General features: G+C 39.3%; 1 protein-coding gene across 1 annotated transcript in view; it reads right to left on the reverse strand.

Annotated features, from left to right (window-relative positions):
* Positions 1 to 1,720: 1,720 nt before the first annotated feature.
* The window catches only part of CDK13 (cyclin-dependent kinase 13), a gene marked incomplete at its 5' end in the record, with an annotated part of 143,426 nt that continues 126,247 nt past the window's right edge, over positions 1,721 to 18,899 (reverse strand). The window contains 3 exons of the mRNA XM_011973170.1: positions 1,721 to 4,737; positions 5,593 to 6,042; positions 10,132 to 10,337. Of these exons, the coding sequence (XP_011828560.1) occupies positions 3,887 to 4,737; positions 5,593 to 6,042; positions 10,132 to 10,337 (1,507 nt within the window). The remainder of the gene's footprint in view (positions 4,738 to 5,592; positions 6,043 to 10,131; positions 10,338 to 18,899) is intronic.

The following is an 18,899-nucleotide window of genomic DNA, read 5'->3' on the forward strand; positions in this document are numbered from 1 at the left end:
ACAAAATCGAAAGGATATTATATCCCAGCTGATCTATGGTCAAAACATGTATTTCAGCTTTTTTTTTTTTTTTTTTTCGCTGTCTCCTACAGGAAGGATTCAGCTTTTTGGAAAAGAAAGCAAGTCCCCTCCCCCTAAAAAAAGAAAAAATAAAAATAAAAAAGGAAAACAAAAAGCCCTAGGATGAAAAATCATCCCAAATTGGATTAAGCTCAAAGCAAACAGCAAAACCTTAACTCAGAAGTACCAAATTAGATTGTAAACATTTACGTATTCACTTTTCATTTTTCTCAAGAAGCCTTGATATTTCTTAGAAATAGGCCATTGCAAACTGACCAGATTCAACTTAAAATTTTATCACTGAATTTCCAGTTGTTTGATTTCTCTCCATAACCATCTGCATCCAAATTTCAATTTAAAATTTCAAAAAGATACTCAAATTTTCATGCCCTACATTCACTTAAGTACAATTTAGATACAGCTGAGGGTAGCAATACCACTAGCTTCTCCAGACATTTAAAAAATCTTGCTCACTGGCCGGGCACGGTGGCTCACGCCTATAATCCCAGCACTTTGGGAGGCCGAAGCGGGCGGATCACGAGGTCAGGAAATCAAGACTATCCTCGCTAACATGAAGAAACCCTGTCTCTACTAAAAATACAAAAAATTAGCCGGGCGTGGTGGCAGGCGCCTGTAGTCCCAGCTACTCGGGAGGCTGAGGCAGGAGAATGGCGTGAACCCGGGAGGTGGAGCTTGCAGTGAGCCGAGATCACGCCACTGCACTCCAGCCTGGGCGACAGAGCAAGACTCCGTCTCAAAAAAATAAATAAATAAAAAATCTTGTTCACTGTCAGCACACTGGAAGTATGATTTAACACTGTTGATGATTATTGATGTTACCCCAAGGACTAGATTAGTACCTGGCATGTTGTAGGCACTGACTATGTATTTGCTGACTTAATAAAGCTCTGAATCACAGCTAGAATTATTACCTTATTTCACATTCCACAAATGACAACTCCTTAAAATTAGCATTTGAAGGTTTCACAAGTGACTTGCACCTCTCTAACAAATAATGAAGACGTGGGAAACATACTGAGTTGCATGCAGAAAAATCTGCTGTGTCAGTAAACACAAAAGGGAATTTCACATGGAAGAAGATAAATACTTTCTTCTTTTGGTAGGTCAAATCTTTTATATTTTTGTCTTCTTAACTTGAAATCTGACTTACCTGCTTTTTTCCAAAAAATTTAAGCAATATTTTGTGTTCCTTAGATTTCATTCAAATTTTCAGCGATGACTGCTGTTATTGTAACTATAACCTACAGAATTAGTGATTTCCCAACTTTTTTCTATTAATCCAAATTCACTGAATTAAAATATTAAATGCTATGAAGGGAAGCATTAAAATTTTTTACTATCATATTTCATCAATTATAAGACAAATATTCTATATAATAACATGTCTGAATCTGGGATGCAGCTTATAATTGATGACATCCTAGCATTGTTTTGTGGCTTAATTGGCAAACATTTTTTCTTCTTCTAAGTGATATATAAAAGACTGGTATGTCTCACAAGCAATGCTGTCTTAGGATAGTATTAGAAGTTCTAGTTCAAATTTTCAATTTCAAAGCAACAATTTCCCTGTCCTCCCAGCCACTCTCCCAACATAAATATATAACTGAAATGTTTGATTAGAAAAACTATCCAAACACAGTTCAATTTTATATAAAATATTTAATTTTTAAAACACAGGCTATTCATGTCACATAAATATCTTCAATTGTAGGTTAGCTGCTTATGGTCAGCAGAATTATCAAGTGTGACTATTAAGAATAACTTAGATACTGTCACTTATAGGAAAATCTAAAGCTCTAAGACTCACCATATTAAAATTTCAGATACTTGAATACTGTTGCTATTTTGCTAATTTCAAAATATTTCTTCATTTCCTGCAATGTAGTTTATAAGTTGTTAGTAATCAATATTCAAATAAAAGCAAAATATTTTTTCTTCCATTCATTTCTTTCTCCCAACAATAAAGAGTCCATCAAAAAATAAAATGGTCAACTGATATCAACTGTTTTATAGTAGTAAAATGGTAAATTATCCTCTTTAAAATAATTTTACTGTTATCAAACTACAGGGCTTCCCACATACTGTTTTGAAATGAAGGTTCGTAAGTTAGAGGGCACAGGGTTAACTGGCTTTAGAACTGGAGCAATATACATTCTGTAACAGTTGTTCCAATTTAAGATTCCAATAAAAAAAAAAATAAGTTACCAGAACAGTTAATGAACAAAATGATTAATTGGCACAACTCTAACTTCCAGTCAATTTTTCCATTTAGTGATAATGGAAACACTGGTTATTTACCTTTGGTTCCTTTCTAGAATAATAATTGTGTGTATATGTGTGAGAGTGTGCACACAGTGAGACTTGACACCATTACAGTTTAAATAAGGACTACTCCATTCTTTGATGCTCTTCATAAAAACAAAAAAAAAATGTTGAAATGAACTAAAGTTGTTCCTCTAAGTCTGGCAGAAGTCATAATCAACTATATAGAAGGTGACAGGAAGGAAGATAAAAGTTCTCTCTCATTGCTTTTTCTTTTTGCTTCAATAAACTCAATCTAGGCAATGTTTCTAGTTAACAAGTGAATAGAACTGACTTTCTTAAAATGGCAATTGCATAACTTAAAATATGGTATTTGCCACCCCTCCCCCACGAACTTTAACACATTTATGCAAGTTCTGTTATTAACTCTTGCTTCTATACTATGACCCTCCAATTATCCATGGCAAATGGAAACAGGGATAATATGGCAGCCTGAAAGAAAATGATACTCTAAAATTCTCCTGGAGCTATTACTTTCAACCATTTAAATGACAAAACTTTTTAGAACTTATCAAACAAAAGGTACTGATTGCAGTTCTGCTCCCTTTCTTTGCTCTCACTCCCCTATCAAGAGAAGGTAGTAGTGAAAGGTAACACAGCCCAAAGACAGGCAGAAAAGGAGAAGGTGTGACAGGCAGAGGGAATGGACCTAACCGGAATTGAACAGGCAGCCCCTGAAAACTTGAGAGCTTCCTGCCTTTTTAATGCATTGATTCCCTTTAAAAGATAAATGGGGGTAAAAGTTAACTATTTTTTTTCAGACCTTAAGCTTACCTGTTAAGGCACTTACTTTCCCTCCCCACCCCACCCATAATTTTCATATAAAACCCACTATTTCATTTAAATGCATTTTGCTAGGCTATGATAATCTGCAAAACAAAACAAAAATAACGTTGACCATTTTTTTCTTATAAAACTGTTGCATCAAGAGAAAGGTTGTGTTTTATTTTCTGAAATGAGCACAAAGTACACCTTTCACAATAACACTGAAAGCAGGTGCAAAGACTGACAGTGACCTTTGACTAAAGGTAGCTTTGTAAAAAGAAAAATACCAAATAAATCAGTGCCCTTTCTGATTGTTGTAAAACTGGAGGTGGGGAGGGGCTGTTTGTTACATAAAAGTTGGTCCAAACTTACAAAAAAAGCACAAATGTGCATAGTTCAGAAGATCTGCAAGAGGGCCATAAAAGGCTTATGTCCCTAAAATTAGCATCCACTTAAAACTGCAAGAATACAAAATAAAATTGTTAACTAGAATTTGTGAAGATGTACAATTGATAGATCTAGTTTTTAGAACAGCATGAATTTAAGCAAAGGTGTTTTTTTTTTGTCTTTTTAAACTATTGTATGCAAGACCCTTCTCCACATAAAAATAAAGCTGTTGTTGAATTATTATTATTCAAGTCTCTTGGATTGCTGCCTTAAATTGCAGCTAGAAAAGTCTTTCCAGATAAAAATGATGTGCCTGAGGAAAAACAGATACTCAGTATGGTAACCCTCTGCCTCTGCCTCTGCCAGTTGATGTGCTAATATGTCCCCTGTATCCTTGTGAATATCCAGGTCCTTGGGCAGGAGAAGTCCAGGTCTGTCCATGCATGAGGCTGGGGCCACTTGGGTTTTCCTGTAAGTTACCACCATAGTTATAGTTGTGCATCTTTGCTGGCAAAGGATGAGTACTCTCTGGCCCCGTGGAAGGGTCACTGCTGTTTGCCAGGACTGCAATAGGACCATGGCTATATTCAAATCTATGGTCCTTGTCTCCACTAAACAACATGGGACCAGTATTGAGGTAAATGTCTCCAAAACCAGCTACTGAACTGGGAAACGACTCAGAAAAGGCAGAAGGCTGAGGTGGACCACTAGAATGAGATGAAGCAGTACTGTAGTTATCCAAAGACTGAATATCTGAATTTCCAATGAAACTACGTCGTTCTAGTGGTGGAGCAGAACTGCTTCCTAGACCATCATTGCTAACATAAGGAGCAGAAGAGAAAGAAGACGATCCAAAGTTGTCCTTGTAGTCTGAAGTGGACACGTAAGTGTCTCCTGCTTGATAATCAATCCCACCTTCTCTTTTGGGGTCATCCTGGGGCTGATGCTGAGCAAGCAGCTGTAACAGGGCTGCCTTCACTCCGGCATGAGGGTCAGTTAATGAAGAACTGGTGGTGGGTACATGCTGGTTTTCTGTCCGATAATCTAGATCTTCCTCAGTGACTGGTGGTGGTTCAGGAGGCTCAGGAGGTCGTTGGTCAGGAGGCAGAATTCGAGGCCGGTCTGGTTCCGGTGTTAGCTCCAAGATCCTCATATCTTGATGCTGGATGAGGTCATCTTGTCCTAAGTGAAACAGAGCAAAAACAAGGTCAAAAGTTACCATGGAAAACTAAATATTCAAAATACTCAGTGTTTCCTGTAGGTAGTCCTAAAGATGATTAGAAGTTCCATCTCTGGCAAAATGTTAAATGAAAAAAGCAAAAAGTTTACCAGTACTATGGTAACTGGTAAATTTTACTGTATGTGACTTCTCTTTAAAAAAAAATTTTTTTTGTGACATGGTCTCACTGTCACCCAGACTGGAGTGCAGTGGAGTGATCACAGCTCACTGCAGCCTTGACCTCCTGGGCTCAAGTGATCCACTCACCTCAGCCTTTCAAGTAGCTGGAACCACAGGCATGTGCCACCATGTCCAGTTAATTAAAAAAGTGTTTTTAGAGACAGGGTCTCACTATGTTGCCCAGATAGGTATTGAATTCCTGGGTTCAGGCAATCTTCCCACTTCAGCTTCTCAAAGTGCTGGGATTACAGGTGTGAGCCACTGCACCCAGCTATAATTGGCTGGGTGCATAATTCACTTATACTTCATTGCTTAAGGAACAAAAGCTACTGTATACATAAATTATGCCTTAGTCAAGTATCCTTTTGTATTTGGAGTTAAATATTATTTCTTAACCATAGGTTTACCTTAGAAATTTCTTTACCATTCATAATGAGTTCTATCTCACATAGATAATTTGTTAAAGAATCCATTCCTGGAAGTAAACAGACTAAAAAACGAACCTATTGCCAGTAACCTGAGATTTTTCAGGACAGCTTTTAGCAATGTCACTGAACTATACACATTATAAATAGTCAGCAACACTGAGTAGACAATTTAATGCAGCCGTGTTAGTGGTCTGGTATTTGCACACTTACCTGACACCGGAGTGCTAGGTTCTGGAGGTGGCCTGAGTTGTAATGATGCTTCATGTCCCGATCCATTTTCCCTCTCTTCTAGTAGCACATCTTTCTGCTTTGACTGCTGAGCCTTTATTAACTGAGTCAACAGAACTGCAAATGCACTCTGCACAGCCGCCTGGGCAGCATCAGTCTCCACTTTAGGCTGGATGGTCTGAGAAGGCTGAATTCCTCCCAACGGTTTCGAAGACTCCTGTTGTGGTGTTGATGGATCTGTCTGTTTTTCACCTGTTGCCAAAATTCCAGCAGGAAGGTTTATTTTATTTAGCTGCTGTTGAGTCTCAGAGTTTACCTTAATGTTCAACACTTGGACAAAATCAGCCATATTAACACTTGTTTTAGATTGTAGTAGGTTTAGAAGAATTGCCAATTCACTGTGGTTTAAGTGCTGTCCAGGGCCTGTTTTTACTAAAGACAAAATTATATTAATTAGAACTGCCATAATTCACAGCTCCTCCCACCCCCACACCAAAATGGCTCTGTATTACCATATGAAAATGTATATTTGAGGGAGAGTATTTAAGAAATATTGTAAAAAGAGAACCTCAAGTCTAGTTAAATATCATGTACATTTAAAATGTACCTGTACATAAAAAGAACTGCAGTCAATGTTGAATAACTTATCTTTAGGGGTAAATACTTCAAAAGAAAAATCAAGACCCACTACTAAAAACTCATATTATGGATTTAACCAGGAAACAGCACATTGTGAATGGGAAATGAATAATGATAATGATAACAGCTAAGGGAGTGTCACGTACCTTCAAAACATTTAATATCCTTTATTCCTTACAAAAACCTTATAAGGCAGACTATTATTAACCTCCTTTTACTGAGAAGAAACTGACACCGAAAGAGACCGGGCAACTTGCCCAAGGTCAAATATTCTGTAAGTGGCAGAGGTGAGATCTGAATCCAGATATTCTGATTCCAGAATCTGAGCTCCTAACTACACCATACTTTCTCTAAAATAAAGTTTATTATGCAAAATCTAAGGTTATCTTTGCACTATATTGAAACTATGATGTTTTGCAGATTCTGATAAAATGCCTGTGTTTCTATTCAAATTACCTTTTTTTTTGTAAGCAACTTTGGATAAGTTAGGAATGCCTACAGAAACATGTTTATTATTAATATATGCATATGATAGTATTAACTCATCACCAGTAATAGCGATTCAGTTGTTTTTCCAACTTTCAGTTTAGACTTGGGATAATTTACACAGGTCCTCCCTCAAGCAAGCTTATCTTAATCATACATAATGACAACACTCAAATGCATATAATACCATATATGGTAACTATAAGACTGCAATGGTAAGAAATTCCCATAATCACAGCTGACAGATTGATAGAAGAGCAACTCTAAGATGATGAAAAACTGATGTTTAATGCTTTTATATTCTCTTTATATATTTTGAGATACTTCTGCAAGTTATTCTTATGACCCATGAGCATGCTTGTATGCTACATATCAAAAGTCATTTTTCCTTATTTTCATTTCCCTATTAGCACAGGTAGTCTCTCCATGTGAATTCAGGGATGTGGTCTTTAATTGAGGTGCCTCTTTTGCTGAAGGGGCGTTTCTTATTTCAGCACACTTACTGATGACGGAGAAGAAAATGACTCAGAGGATTCATCTTTTTTTCAAAAAAACAGAATTCTCACTGGTTTTTTTTTGAGACGGAGTCTTGCTCTGTTGCCCAGATTGGAGTGTAGTGGCGTGATATGTAACCTCTGCTTCCCAGGTTCAAGCAATTCTCCTGCCTCAGCCCCTGCTAGTAGCTGGGATTACAGGCGTGTGCCACCATGCCTGGCTAATTGTTTTATTTTTAGTATAGACAGGGTTTCACCATGTTAGCCAGACTGGTCTTGAACTCCTGACCTCAGGTGATCCACCCACCTCGGCCTCCCAAAGTGCTGGGATTGCAGGCGTAAGCCACCATGCCCAGCCTGGAATTCTCACTTCTTAATCAGAATACTGATTTTTTTTCTTTTCTCTTTTGATTTTTTTAGACAGGGTCTCACTTTATCATCCAGGCCAGAGTGCCAGTGGTGCAATCTCAGCTCACTGCAGCCTCGACCTCCTAGGCTCAAGCAATCTTCCTGCTTCAGTCCCCTAAGTAACTGGGAATATAGGCCCGGCTAATTTTTGTATTTTTTGTAGAGACGGGGTTTTGCCACGTTACCTAGGCTGGTCTCGAAATCCTGAACATAAGCTACCAGCCCGCCCCAGCCTCCCGAAGTGCTGGGATTACAGGCATGAGCCACCGCACCCAGCTATTTATAGATAACTTGAAGTCAGGATTTCAGACCAGCCTGGCCAACGTGGCAAAACCTCATCTCTACTAAAAATACAAAAATTAGCCGAGTGTGATGGCACACGCCTGTAATCCCAGCTACTCTGGAGGCTGAGGCAGGAGAATCACTTGAACCTGGGAGGCGGAGATTGCAGGGAGCTGAGATTGTGTCACTGTACTCCAGCCTGGGCAACAGAGACTCTGTCTCAAAAAAAAAAAAAATTAAAGTTAAAAAAGGAAAATAAAAAATAAAACTCTCCAACATTAAAACAGGGTTGTAAAGTAAGTTAGAGCAAATTCACAACAAAACGAGCCCAGGAGCGGCAATTCATTTTTTACCAGCTAAAATGAGTAAACTAACAACCCTCTGTTGTACTAGGTTGAGTAGAGTTTAAGACATCAGTTACATGAAGAGGACCACAAATAAAGACCTGAGAGTCTTGCTAAATATGACAACTGTTGCCTGGGAAAACTGATCACCATCCAAAATTTCTGTTATTGCCATTTCACATCCTTTTGTTAGCAGGACAAATATTTTAATGTATAAGGGGAATTCACTATTTCAAGAAATAATACTTTTGAACAACAAATAATTGCTTTTGGTATTCATAGAATGAGTACTTTAAGTATGCAGTCGAACCAAGGTCAAGTAGAAGCTTGTAGACTACATCGGCAAGCATTAATGGTTATCTTTCTAAAGCTTTCTCAGTTAATCTATATTTATCTTCAACCACCAAAAGTTCAGTCTGATCCACACATCTGTTTTAATCAACTAACTGATCAATCAACATATACTCATCTCTTAAAAAGTGCTAGTCTATTTTTTCATGTTTAATAAGCCACCACCTACACACACACACACACACACACACCTCTCTCTATTTGATATCAGTCTCTGTTTTCATACAACTGAAACTAAAGATGAGTGCTTCTGGATGCTTTAGGCAAAATGAGGGAGTGGAGGTCCTTTTAAAAAAGTTGTTAAATGATTTTAACACTCTTGACAACATTAAAGAGGCAGACTTTGCATCAAAAAACTTACTCTATGACAGACTGAGTCAGAGGAAGAAATTTAAGTTTCCCTAAAATAACTAGATATAAGATACCCTTTTTTTGGAGACAGTCTCGCTGTCACCCAGGCTGGAGTGCAGTGGCGCAATCTTGGCTCACTGCAACATCTGCCTCCTGGGTTCAAGCAATTGTCATGCCTGAGCCTCCTGAGTAGCTGGGATTACAGGCATGTGCCACCATGCCCAGCTAATTTTTTTTTTTTTTTTTGTATTTTCAGTAGAGACAGAATTTCAGGAAGTTGTCTGGGCTGGTCTCGAACTCATGGACTCAAGTGGTCTGCCCATCATGGCCTCCCAAAGAGTTGGGATTACAGATGTGAGCCACCATGCCTGGCCTTCCCTTCTCATATTTTATTTTGGGCAAAATATCAGATTCACATACATAAATAGTCTCGCTCCTGTCGTGCAGGCTGGAGTACAGTGGCGCAATCTCGGCTCACTGCAACCTCTACCTCCCAGGTTCAAGCGATTCTTCTTCCTCAGCATCCGAGTAGCTGGGATTACAGGTGTGTGCTACCATGCCCGGCTAATTTTTGAACTTTTAGTAGAGACGGGGTTTCGCCACGTTGGCCAGACTGGTCTCAAACTCCTGATCTCAGGTGATCCATCCGCCTCGGCCTCCCAAAGTGCTAGGATTATAGGCATGAGCCAACATGCCTGGCCCCAATCTTTAAGATTCTTTAATATAACCAGAGAAATGATAACATTAGGAGTGACATGGGGTCACTATGGTATGAAAGAGCTCTCATTATGATTTTTAGCTCTCTTCTTCTACCTTTCTTCCTACTCCTTAAGCATCTGTAGACACTGAATGCGGAGCCTCACTGAGAGCAGTGTCAGTAAAAGACTTACTGACTCCTGCACCTTTAAGAGCAAAAAGGAAATACAGAAATCTGAGGACTTGCCAGTCAGGTAATTTGATGCTTCTTTATAAGTTACCTTAAGATTACTTAAAATTGTGGTGCCAATAGCAAGGAAACTTCTATACTGGCACAAAGAAATGTCTAGTTCAGCGAATAAATGTTAATTTTCATCGTTAGCCACAAGATGCTTTAACACTAGAGCAGTATGATCAGCATTAACTGCAAAACAACGTGAAGAAAACCAACCCATGGAAGCATTACTGACCAGGTGCCACATTTGAGTTGCCCTGAGATTTCAGCTGTGAAGATGGCAGCACACCCTGGGGTGTGTTGGTTCTGCTGTCATCCAAGCCCAGAGACAAGTCCTTCCTAGGGGCTTTAATTGTGGAAACATCATCGGTCATGCCCATCTGCTTCTGTCTTCTTCGCTTTTTACTCCATAACTCATGACAATCTTGCCATAAAGGAAGACTGAAAAAAAAAAAAGGAATTAAATTGTAAATGGCATTTCTTAACAAAAAATGCTAGTTACTATGTAGCACTAAAGTTATGCCCCCACCCCAAATAGTTCTTGAAGATTTCATAGAATGGCTCTGTAAAACTCCTCCAATAAAAATCATCCTTATTGTCCCACTTACTTCAGGGCTTGCTTTGTTTTTACAGGTAAACTATTTTTCTTTGGCTTTTGAATAATCAATAAATAATCATTTATCAAAATTATGAATGAAGAATATATATTCATAAAAATAGGCTACTATGCCAGGCATGCCTGTAATCCCAGCACTTTGGGAGGCCAACACAGGTGGATCATCTGAGGTCAGGAGTTTGAGACCAGCCTGGCCAACATGGCAAAACCCTGTCGCTACTAAAAATACAAAAATTAGCCAGGCATGGTGGCGGGCACCTGTAAATCCCAGCTACTCAGGAGTATGAGGCAGGAGAATTGCTTGAACCCAGAAGATGGAGGTTGCAGTGAGCCGAGATTGTGCCACTGCGCTCCAGCCTGAGCAACAAGACTGAAACTCTGTCTCAAAAAAAAAAAAAAGAAAAAAAAAAGCCTACTATCACTGTTGGTGCGACCTTTCAAAGTCAGTTCTTATGATAGTACATCATACACTGAATAAGACATGAAAAAGAAGGCAGAAAATATATTCCACTTCCAGCCAGGCACAGAGGCTCACGCCTATAATCCCAGCGCTTAGGGAGGCCAAAACAGGAGGATTGCTTGAGCCCAGGAGTTCAAGACCAGCCTGGGCAACATGGCAAAACCCTGTCTTTGCCAAAAATACAAAAATTAGTTGGGCATGGTGTTGTGCACCTGCAGTCCCAGCTACTTGGGAGGCTGAGGTGGGAGGATAGCTTGAGCCCGGGTGGTGGAGGTTGCAGTGAGCTGAGATCATGTAACTGCACTCCAGCCTAGGCGACAGAGCCAGGCCTTGTCACACAAAACAGAAAAATATGCCATTTGCAGAAACTAGATATGGGATAAAAAAAATAGTAAAGGGCCAGGCGCAGTGGCTCATGCCTGTAATCCCGACACTTTGGGAGGCCAAGGTGGGTGGATCACTTGAGCTTAGGAGTTCACCAGCCTGGGCAACATGGTGAAACCCTGTCTCTACAAAAAAATTAGCCAGGTGTGGTGGCACATGTCTGTAGTCCCAGCTACCTGGGATGCTGAGGTGGGAGGATGGCTTCAGTCTGGGAGGCAGAGGCTGCAGAGAGCCAAGATCATGCCACTGCACTCTGGCCTGGGTGACAGAGCCAGACCCCATCTCAAAAAAAAAGAAAGAAAAAGAAAAAAAAAAGGAAGGCTAGAACATAACATTTGTGAAGAACTTTACAGTAAAAGCTTACTTTTTACTAACTTGCTTGTCTAGCCAAATGCTCTAGAATTAAACTGATGCTACAGACAAGTTTTCAAAATAGGTAATCCAGGCATAGAGTGGCTCATCATTTATCAACAGAGTTGTGAATAACAACTACCAAAACTGCCCACAATTCCTAGTCAATTCTATCTTAAAATAACTTCATACAACTGATAACACGAGAGAATAACTTTTGCTTAAAGATACAAATATTTGATTTATAAATGCTTTCTTCTTAACCTAATAAAGTATTTAATGGAATGTTACTGTTGTATCTATTTTAAAGATGAGAAACTTGACGCTTAGAAAGGTGAATAAACTTGCCCAGAATATCCACAAATTCCCTTAAGCAACCCCACCTAGTGATATATACCTATAGTCCTCAACCTGGATCTGTTTACCTCTAGGAGGTAAATGAAGACTCTCCAAGGAGGTACACCTGGAATTTTTTTTTAAAGGAATTTCCATATCCATGTCTGCTTTCCTAAGATTGAGCTTTGAGGATGGCCTGCCTGTTTAAGCAAGTTCTTCTTTCACATCTACTCTTTCACAATTACTCATGTTATAAAATAAAGGCAGATGCAATAATATGGCTGAATCTTAGCAATATAATATTAGTTTAAAAAGTCATTCCCAAAATATTACAAACAGCCTGATGTGCTTTTATAAAATTAACAACTAAAATTTTAAAATATAACCTTTTATGAGTACATATAGATGGCAACAAAAAGTATATACAAAAGAAAACAGGGATGATGGTTACCTCAGGTGGAGGAAGGCAAGAGGATAGGTTGGTGGGGGTAGGGATAATATGAGTAAAGTATGTTATTTACAGGGTTCTAGCTTTTGTCTGGTAGGTTCATGGCTGCTTATTAACATTATTTAAAATAACTAAAGTAACTAAAATAAATAAAAGAGAGCCATGCATGGACCAATGATGAGTGACACAAGGATTATGATTAAACCAAGTCTATGCACCTGAGGTCCAAAAACAAAACAAAGGCATACCTCTCAGCCATCTTACTATGATGCATTGCCTCAGCGTGTAAAAACCTCCTGGAGTAACAAACAAAGGGACAATTTGAAATATCGATATTGGGAAGCTTTCAGGCATCATAAACCCGCCAAAGAATTTCCTTTCTAAGTGTGTGTATGATATGATGTGGGCCTCAGTCTCTGTTGGAATATCTTAAATTCAGATATACTGTAGTACTGCAGAGTGGGGTAACTGGAGTGATTCCACCTTTCCATCCTGAAGCTCAGGGAATGCATTGCTCTTGAAGGACAGCCCCATGAGAGCAAAGCAAAGTAATCCATCAAAAAGGGCTTTTGTTCCCTCCCACAATTTAAAAGTAAGAGATTCTTTTCTTTCCTTTTTTTTTAGATGGAGTCTTGCTCTCTTGCTCTGTCACTCAGGCTGGAGTGCAGTGGTGCTATCCCGACTCACTGCAACCTACGCCTCCAAGGTTCAAGCAATTCTGCTGCCTCAGGCTCCCTAGTAGCTGGAATTATAGGCACACGCCACCACGCCTGGCTAATTTTTGCATTTTTAGTAGAAATGGGGTTTCTCCATGTTGTCTAGGCTGGTCACGAACTCCTGACCTCAGGTGATCTGCCAGCCTTGGCCTCCCAAAGTGCTGGGATTACAGGCGTGAGCTATGGTATCTGGCCCCCTTAAAAGTAAGAGATTCTTTATGGATGATCTCCACACTCATCTCTAGGAAAAATAAACTTTACCCAACAAATAGCTAAAATAGTACAGGTTACTGATGCCAGTGCTTTCAGATGGATCAGGAATGTTTTCCAGATAACCAAACTTTTATTTGCTTTCTTGAAGGTTCAAATGCCAGCTCAGTCACTTACTTGATGTGTCTTAGGCAAAATAACTGGACTGGACCTCTGTGCCTATTCTCCTTGTCTTTAAAAATAGGATTAACAATACTATCTGCCTCATAGGGTAGAGGTACTACTGTATGTTAACATGTGCAAGCTCTTCAGCAGTGCCTCTTACAAGGTAGGCAATGTATTAATTCATGTTTGATATCACTGATCATTCAATTAGTAGTTTACAACTATTTCCATCAAATCATATCATGAAATATCCTAATGGCAATTGATATTTTGTCTTATAAATGGCTTAATGCTTTTTACTTGCTGTTAAAGAAAGCTTACAGGCTGGCTGCTAGTCTAATTCACTTTCTAGCTATATATACTTTATGTTTGACAGGGCATCTAATACAATTAGTAGACTTATTTCTGACTTTTTGTTTGTTTTTGAGACAGAGTTTCACTCTTGTCACCCAGGGTGGAGTGCAACGGCATGATCTCAGCTCATTGCAACCTCCACCTCCCAGGTTCAAGCAATTCTTGTACGTCAGCCTCTCAAGTAGCTGGGATTACAGGCATGTGCCACCATACCCAGCTAATTTTGTATTTTTAGTAGAGATGGGGTTTCACCATGTTGGCCAGGCTAGTTTCAAACTCCTAACCTCAGGTGATCATCCTGCCTTGGCCTCCCAAAGTGCTGGGATTACAGGTGTGAGCCACCACACCTGGCCTTTTTTTTTTGACACATGATCTCATTCTGTTGCCCAAGCTGGAGTGCAGTGACTCGATCTTGGCTCACTGCAACCTCCGCCTCAGCCCACAATTCTCATGCCTCAGTTTAGGTAACTGTGAACACAGGCATGTACCACCACACCTGGCTAATTTTTGTGGTTTTTTGTGTGTGTATGTGTTTTTTGAGACAGAGTCTCAGTCTGTCACCAGGCTAGAGTGCAGTGATGCAATCTCAGCTCACTACAACCTCCACCTCCTGGGTTCAAGCAATTCTCCTGCCTCAGCCTCCCGAGCAGCTGGGACTACAGGCCCACGGCACCACACCCAGCTAATTTTTTTGTATTTTTAGTAGAGATGGGGTTTCACCATGTTGGCCAGGATGGTCTCGATCTCTCGACCTTGTGATCTGCCCGCCTCGGCCTCCCATAGTGCTGGGATTACACGTGTGAGCCACTGTGCCTGGCCTAATTTTTGTATTTTTACTAGAGACGGGGTTTCACCATGTTGGCCAGGCTGGTCTTGAACTCCTGACCTCAGGTGATCCGTCTGCCTCGGCCTCCCAAAGTGCTGGAATTACAAGCATGAGCCACCTCCACCGTGTCCGGCCTATTTCCGATTTGTAAATACCCCACTCTCTCATTTGATTATTCCTAAAAAATTTATCGAAAGAGTTTGATACATCTTCCAACTTTCTAGAGGAATACCATGTATTTCTTCATAGTCCTTACCTCATAAATAATTTATGATTTTAACTACTCATTACATCATATTGCAAAATAGTGAGAGACATTATATTGTTTACAAAATGTTTTTATTTAAATATTGGATCAATCTGATAATCTTTACCTGACTGCTTTAGTAATATATCTAGCAGGATTCATTCCATAATGTGTTACAGATAGCTTACAGAATGTTCCTCGAATGTGTTTTAACATGTTTGTTTTTAATGAAAAAATGCAGTCAGGTGTGTTCTGATAAAATTAAGTCTGATTTGGGTAATTTGCTCTACAATAAGGACACAGTTTATGATTAGGTTATAAAGTCGGCATTTCCCATAAATTGAGTCGGATAAACCTATAGTTCCAAGGTTCTGGCAAAATACTTAAAAAACATAATTAAGAAACAATTTAAAAAATGGATTGGCAAAGTAGCACTGATAATACATGCTGATTTCCTAAACTTTTCTAGGTATACTGGATTAAATGTGCTATGAAAAGAAAAAGTAACAAGTACTAGAAAATGTCATTTCATAAGTATTGGTAAGACAACTGAAAAGGCAAATAATTACTAGATAAGAAATCCTTCTTTAGATCATGTGATCTCTAATCCATCATCTTTTTTTTTTTTTTTTTTTGTAAAAACAGGGTCTCCTTATGTTGCCCAGGTAGGTCTCAAACTCCTGGCTTCAAGCAATCCTCCTGCCTTGGCCTCCCAAAGTGCTGGGATTACAGGCATTAGTCACCATGCCCAGCCTCCAACTCTTTACTATCCGAAAAACTGAAGTTTAAAAGAATCTTAACAACAAGAAGGTCATTAGAATCTTTTTTTTTTTTTCTTTTTTTGAGACAGAGTCTCGTTCTTTTGCCCAAGCTAGAGCACAGTGGCGCGATCTCTGCTCACTGCAGCCTCGCTTCCCAAACTCAAGCAATTCTCATGCCTCAGCCTCTGGAGTAGCTGGGATTACAGGCGTGTGCCACCATGCCTGGCTGATTTTTTTTGTATTTTTAGTAGAGATGGGATTTCACCATGTTGTCCAGGCTGGTCTCAAACTCATGGGCTCAAGGGATCCACCAACCTTGGCCTCTCAAAGTGTTGGGATTACAGGCGTGAGCCACTGCACCCGGCCTAAAATCATTTTTTTTCCTTTTCTTTTTTTTTTGTTTTTTGAGACAGAGTCTTGCTCTGTCACCCAGGTTGGAGTGCAGTGGCAAGATCGTGACTCACTGCAATCTCCGCCTCCCAGGCTCAAGTAACTCTCCTGCCTCAGCCTTCTGAGTAGCTGGGATTACAGGCACATGCCACCATGCCCAGCTAATTTTTGTATTTTTAGTAGAGCCAGGGCTTCACCATGTTGGCCAGGTTGATCTCAAACTCCTGGCATCAAGTGATCCTCCCGCCTAGGCCTCCTGAAGTGCTGAGATTATAGGCATGAGCCATTGTGCCCGTCCTTTAAATCTTTCTCTTTTTTTTTGGAGATGGAGTCTCATTCTGTCGCTCAGATTGGAGTGCAGTGGCGCCATCGCAGCTCACTGCAACCTCTGCCTCCCAGGTTCAAGCAATTCTCTGCCTCAGCCTCCTGAGTAGCTGGGATTACAGGCACCTGTCACCACGCCCAGCTATTTTTTTGTATTTTTAGTAGAGACAGGGTTTCACTATGTTGGCCAGGCTGGTCTTGCACTCCTGACCTTGTGATCCACCCGCCTCGGCCTCCCAAAGTGCTGGGATTACAGGCGTGAGCCACCGTGCCCAGTCTAAAATCATTTTTGATGAAAGACTTTTCACACGTAATGTTGAAGGAGTTCCAAGAACTCAGTGATATAACTATGACAAAACTCCTTACATTCCCAAATGCTAATTTACAAGCGTGCTTATAAAAATAAAAAATAAAATTGGAATTCATATGGAAATATGTCTCATTCTAAAATAAGCAATATTAATCAACGGATACGCAAACTACTTGGGAAAAAAAATCTCAGCCCTATCTCTTTCGTTAGGTTGTACTTCCAACAAAATTTACTAATTTCTTCTTTATTTAAAAAGGAAATATTCAGGCCAGGCACGGTGGCTCACACCTGTAATCCCAGCACTTTGCAAGGCCAAGGCAGGCGGATCACCTGAGGTTGGGAGTTCAAGACCAGCCTGACCAACATGGAGAAACCCTGTCTCTACTAAAAATACAAAATTAGCTGGGCGTGGTAACACATGCCTCTAATCCCAGGTACTTGAGAGGCTGAGCCAACAAGAGCAAAACTCCGTCAATAAATAAATAAATAAATAAATAAGGAAATATTCACTAGTGATATTTGCAATAACAATTTAATCAAGAAGAAAGACAGCTTTTAGTCACAGGAAATGTGAAATTTAATTTCCATTTATATACATATATTTGTTTTTTAAAATATATAATACAGTAATCAATAAAATACTTTCGAGCATAAATATTTTACGTTAGAATAAAAGCCTATGGGAGAAACATAAGTTCAAGATGAAAATGGGACGATGTACAACTGCTCAACATTTTCTAAATGACTATCGGTGGTAGATATCAAAATGCTATGATAGTTGCTTTCCACTTGATACATTTACAAGAGTGATGTAACTGCTCTACTTAAAAATGTCAGCATTTACTATGTTACTAAGTAACATTACGTTCTGTTGAACATAATTATGACAGAGCAGGATCACCATCAACATTATATTCTTGCCCCCCAAACTCTTAATCTAATTCTGATAAAAAGAAAGCAATCAAATCCAAATTGTGAAATATTTTACCAAACAGCTAACTTGGAATCTTAAAAAATGTTAAATGTCATAAGATCTCTTCCCTAGGGAGTGATTACAGATGAAAAGGACATAACAAATAAATAGAATGCCGAACTTTGAAAAATTATTTATCCGGAAAAAAAGAAAGCTTATAAAGGAAATTATTGTGTCAACTGGGGAAATCTGAATATGGATTGACCATTAAATATTCTCATGTTAAATTTCATATGCTTTATATGGTATGCATGTAGAATAAAGTCCTAGTTCTGACAGATATGATTACCTATTTATAAGTGTCACCTCCACAACATGATATCCAACTAGTTCAGGAAAAAAGCAGAGAGTGATAAAGCAAATGTGTCCAACTATTAATAACTGTTGAATCTAGATAAAGGATATACATGAATACTCATTGTACTATTCTTCCTATTTTTCTGTAGAGTTGAAATTTTTCCGAATTAGAAGTTTAAAAAATGTTATTTGAAGGGATACTGAGCCCAAGTTTTAAGATTACTGATACACACTAAGGAAAAAGCAAACATGAAACAATTAATTCAACAGTGAAAAATTCAGGTCCCTCATGATGTCAAATAATAGATCCTTTTTGGCTCTCAAATCATCCCATAAAGGCCAACCATATACAGCTCAATAAAAGCTTAATGAAGCTGAATATGACAGCCTCATAGAAATATAACAAGCACTATCTAACTGATAAGTAGAAGAACCAGGATTTGAACTCCAGAGCCCATGTCTGTTCATTTAAAATATGCTATATTTATTACATGGAACCATTTTATTATTATAGATAACAGACTTGCTTTTAATGATGCTCTGTATCATTTTAAAAATTATTAAGAAAGGCTGGGCATGGTGGCTCACATCTGTAATCCTAGCACTTCAGGAGGCCAAAGTGGGAGGATCACCTGAGGTCAGGAGTTCGAAAACAGCCTGGCCAACACGGTGAAACGCCGTCTCTACTAAAAATACAAAAATTAGCCAGATGTGGTGGTGCATGCCTGTAATCCCAGCTACTTGGGAGGCTGAGGCAGGAGAATCACTTGAACCTGAGAGGCAAAGATTGCAGTGAGCTGAGATCGTGCCACTGCACCCCAGCCTGGGTGACAGA

This window comes from Mandrillus leucophaeus, unplaced genomic scaffold, assembly GCF_000951045.1.
Source record: "Mandrillus leucophaeus isolate KB7577 unplaced genomic scaffold, Mleu.le_1.0 Scaffold100, whole genome shotgun sequence".
NCBI classification, from domain to species: Eukaryota; Metazoa; Chordata; class Mammalia; order Primates; family Cercopithecidae; genus Mandrillus; species Mandrillus leucophaeus.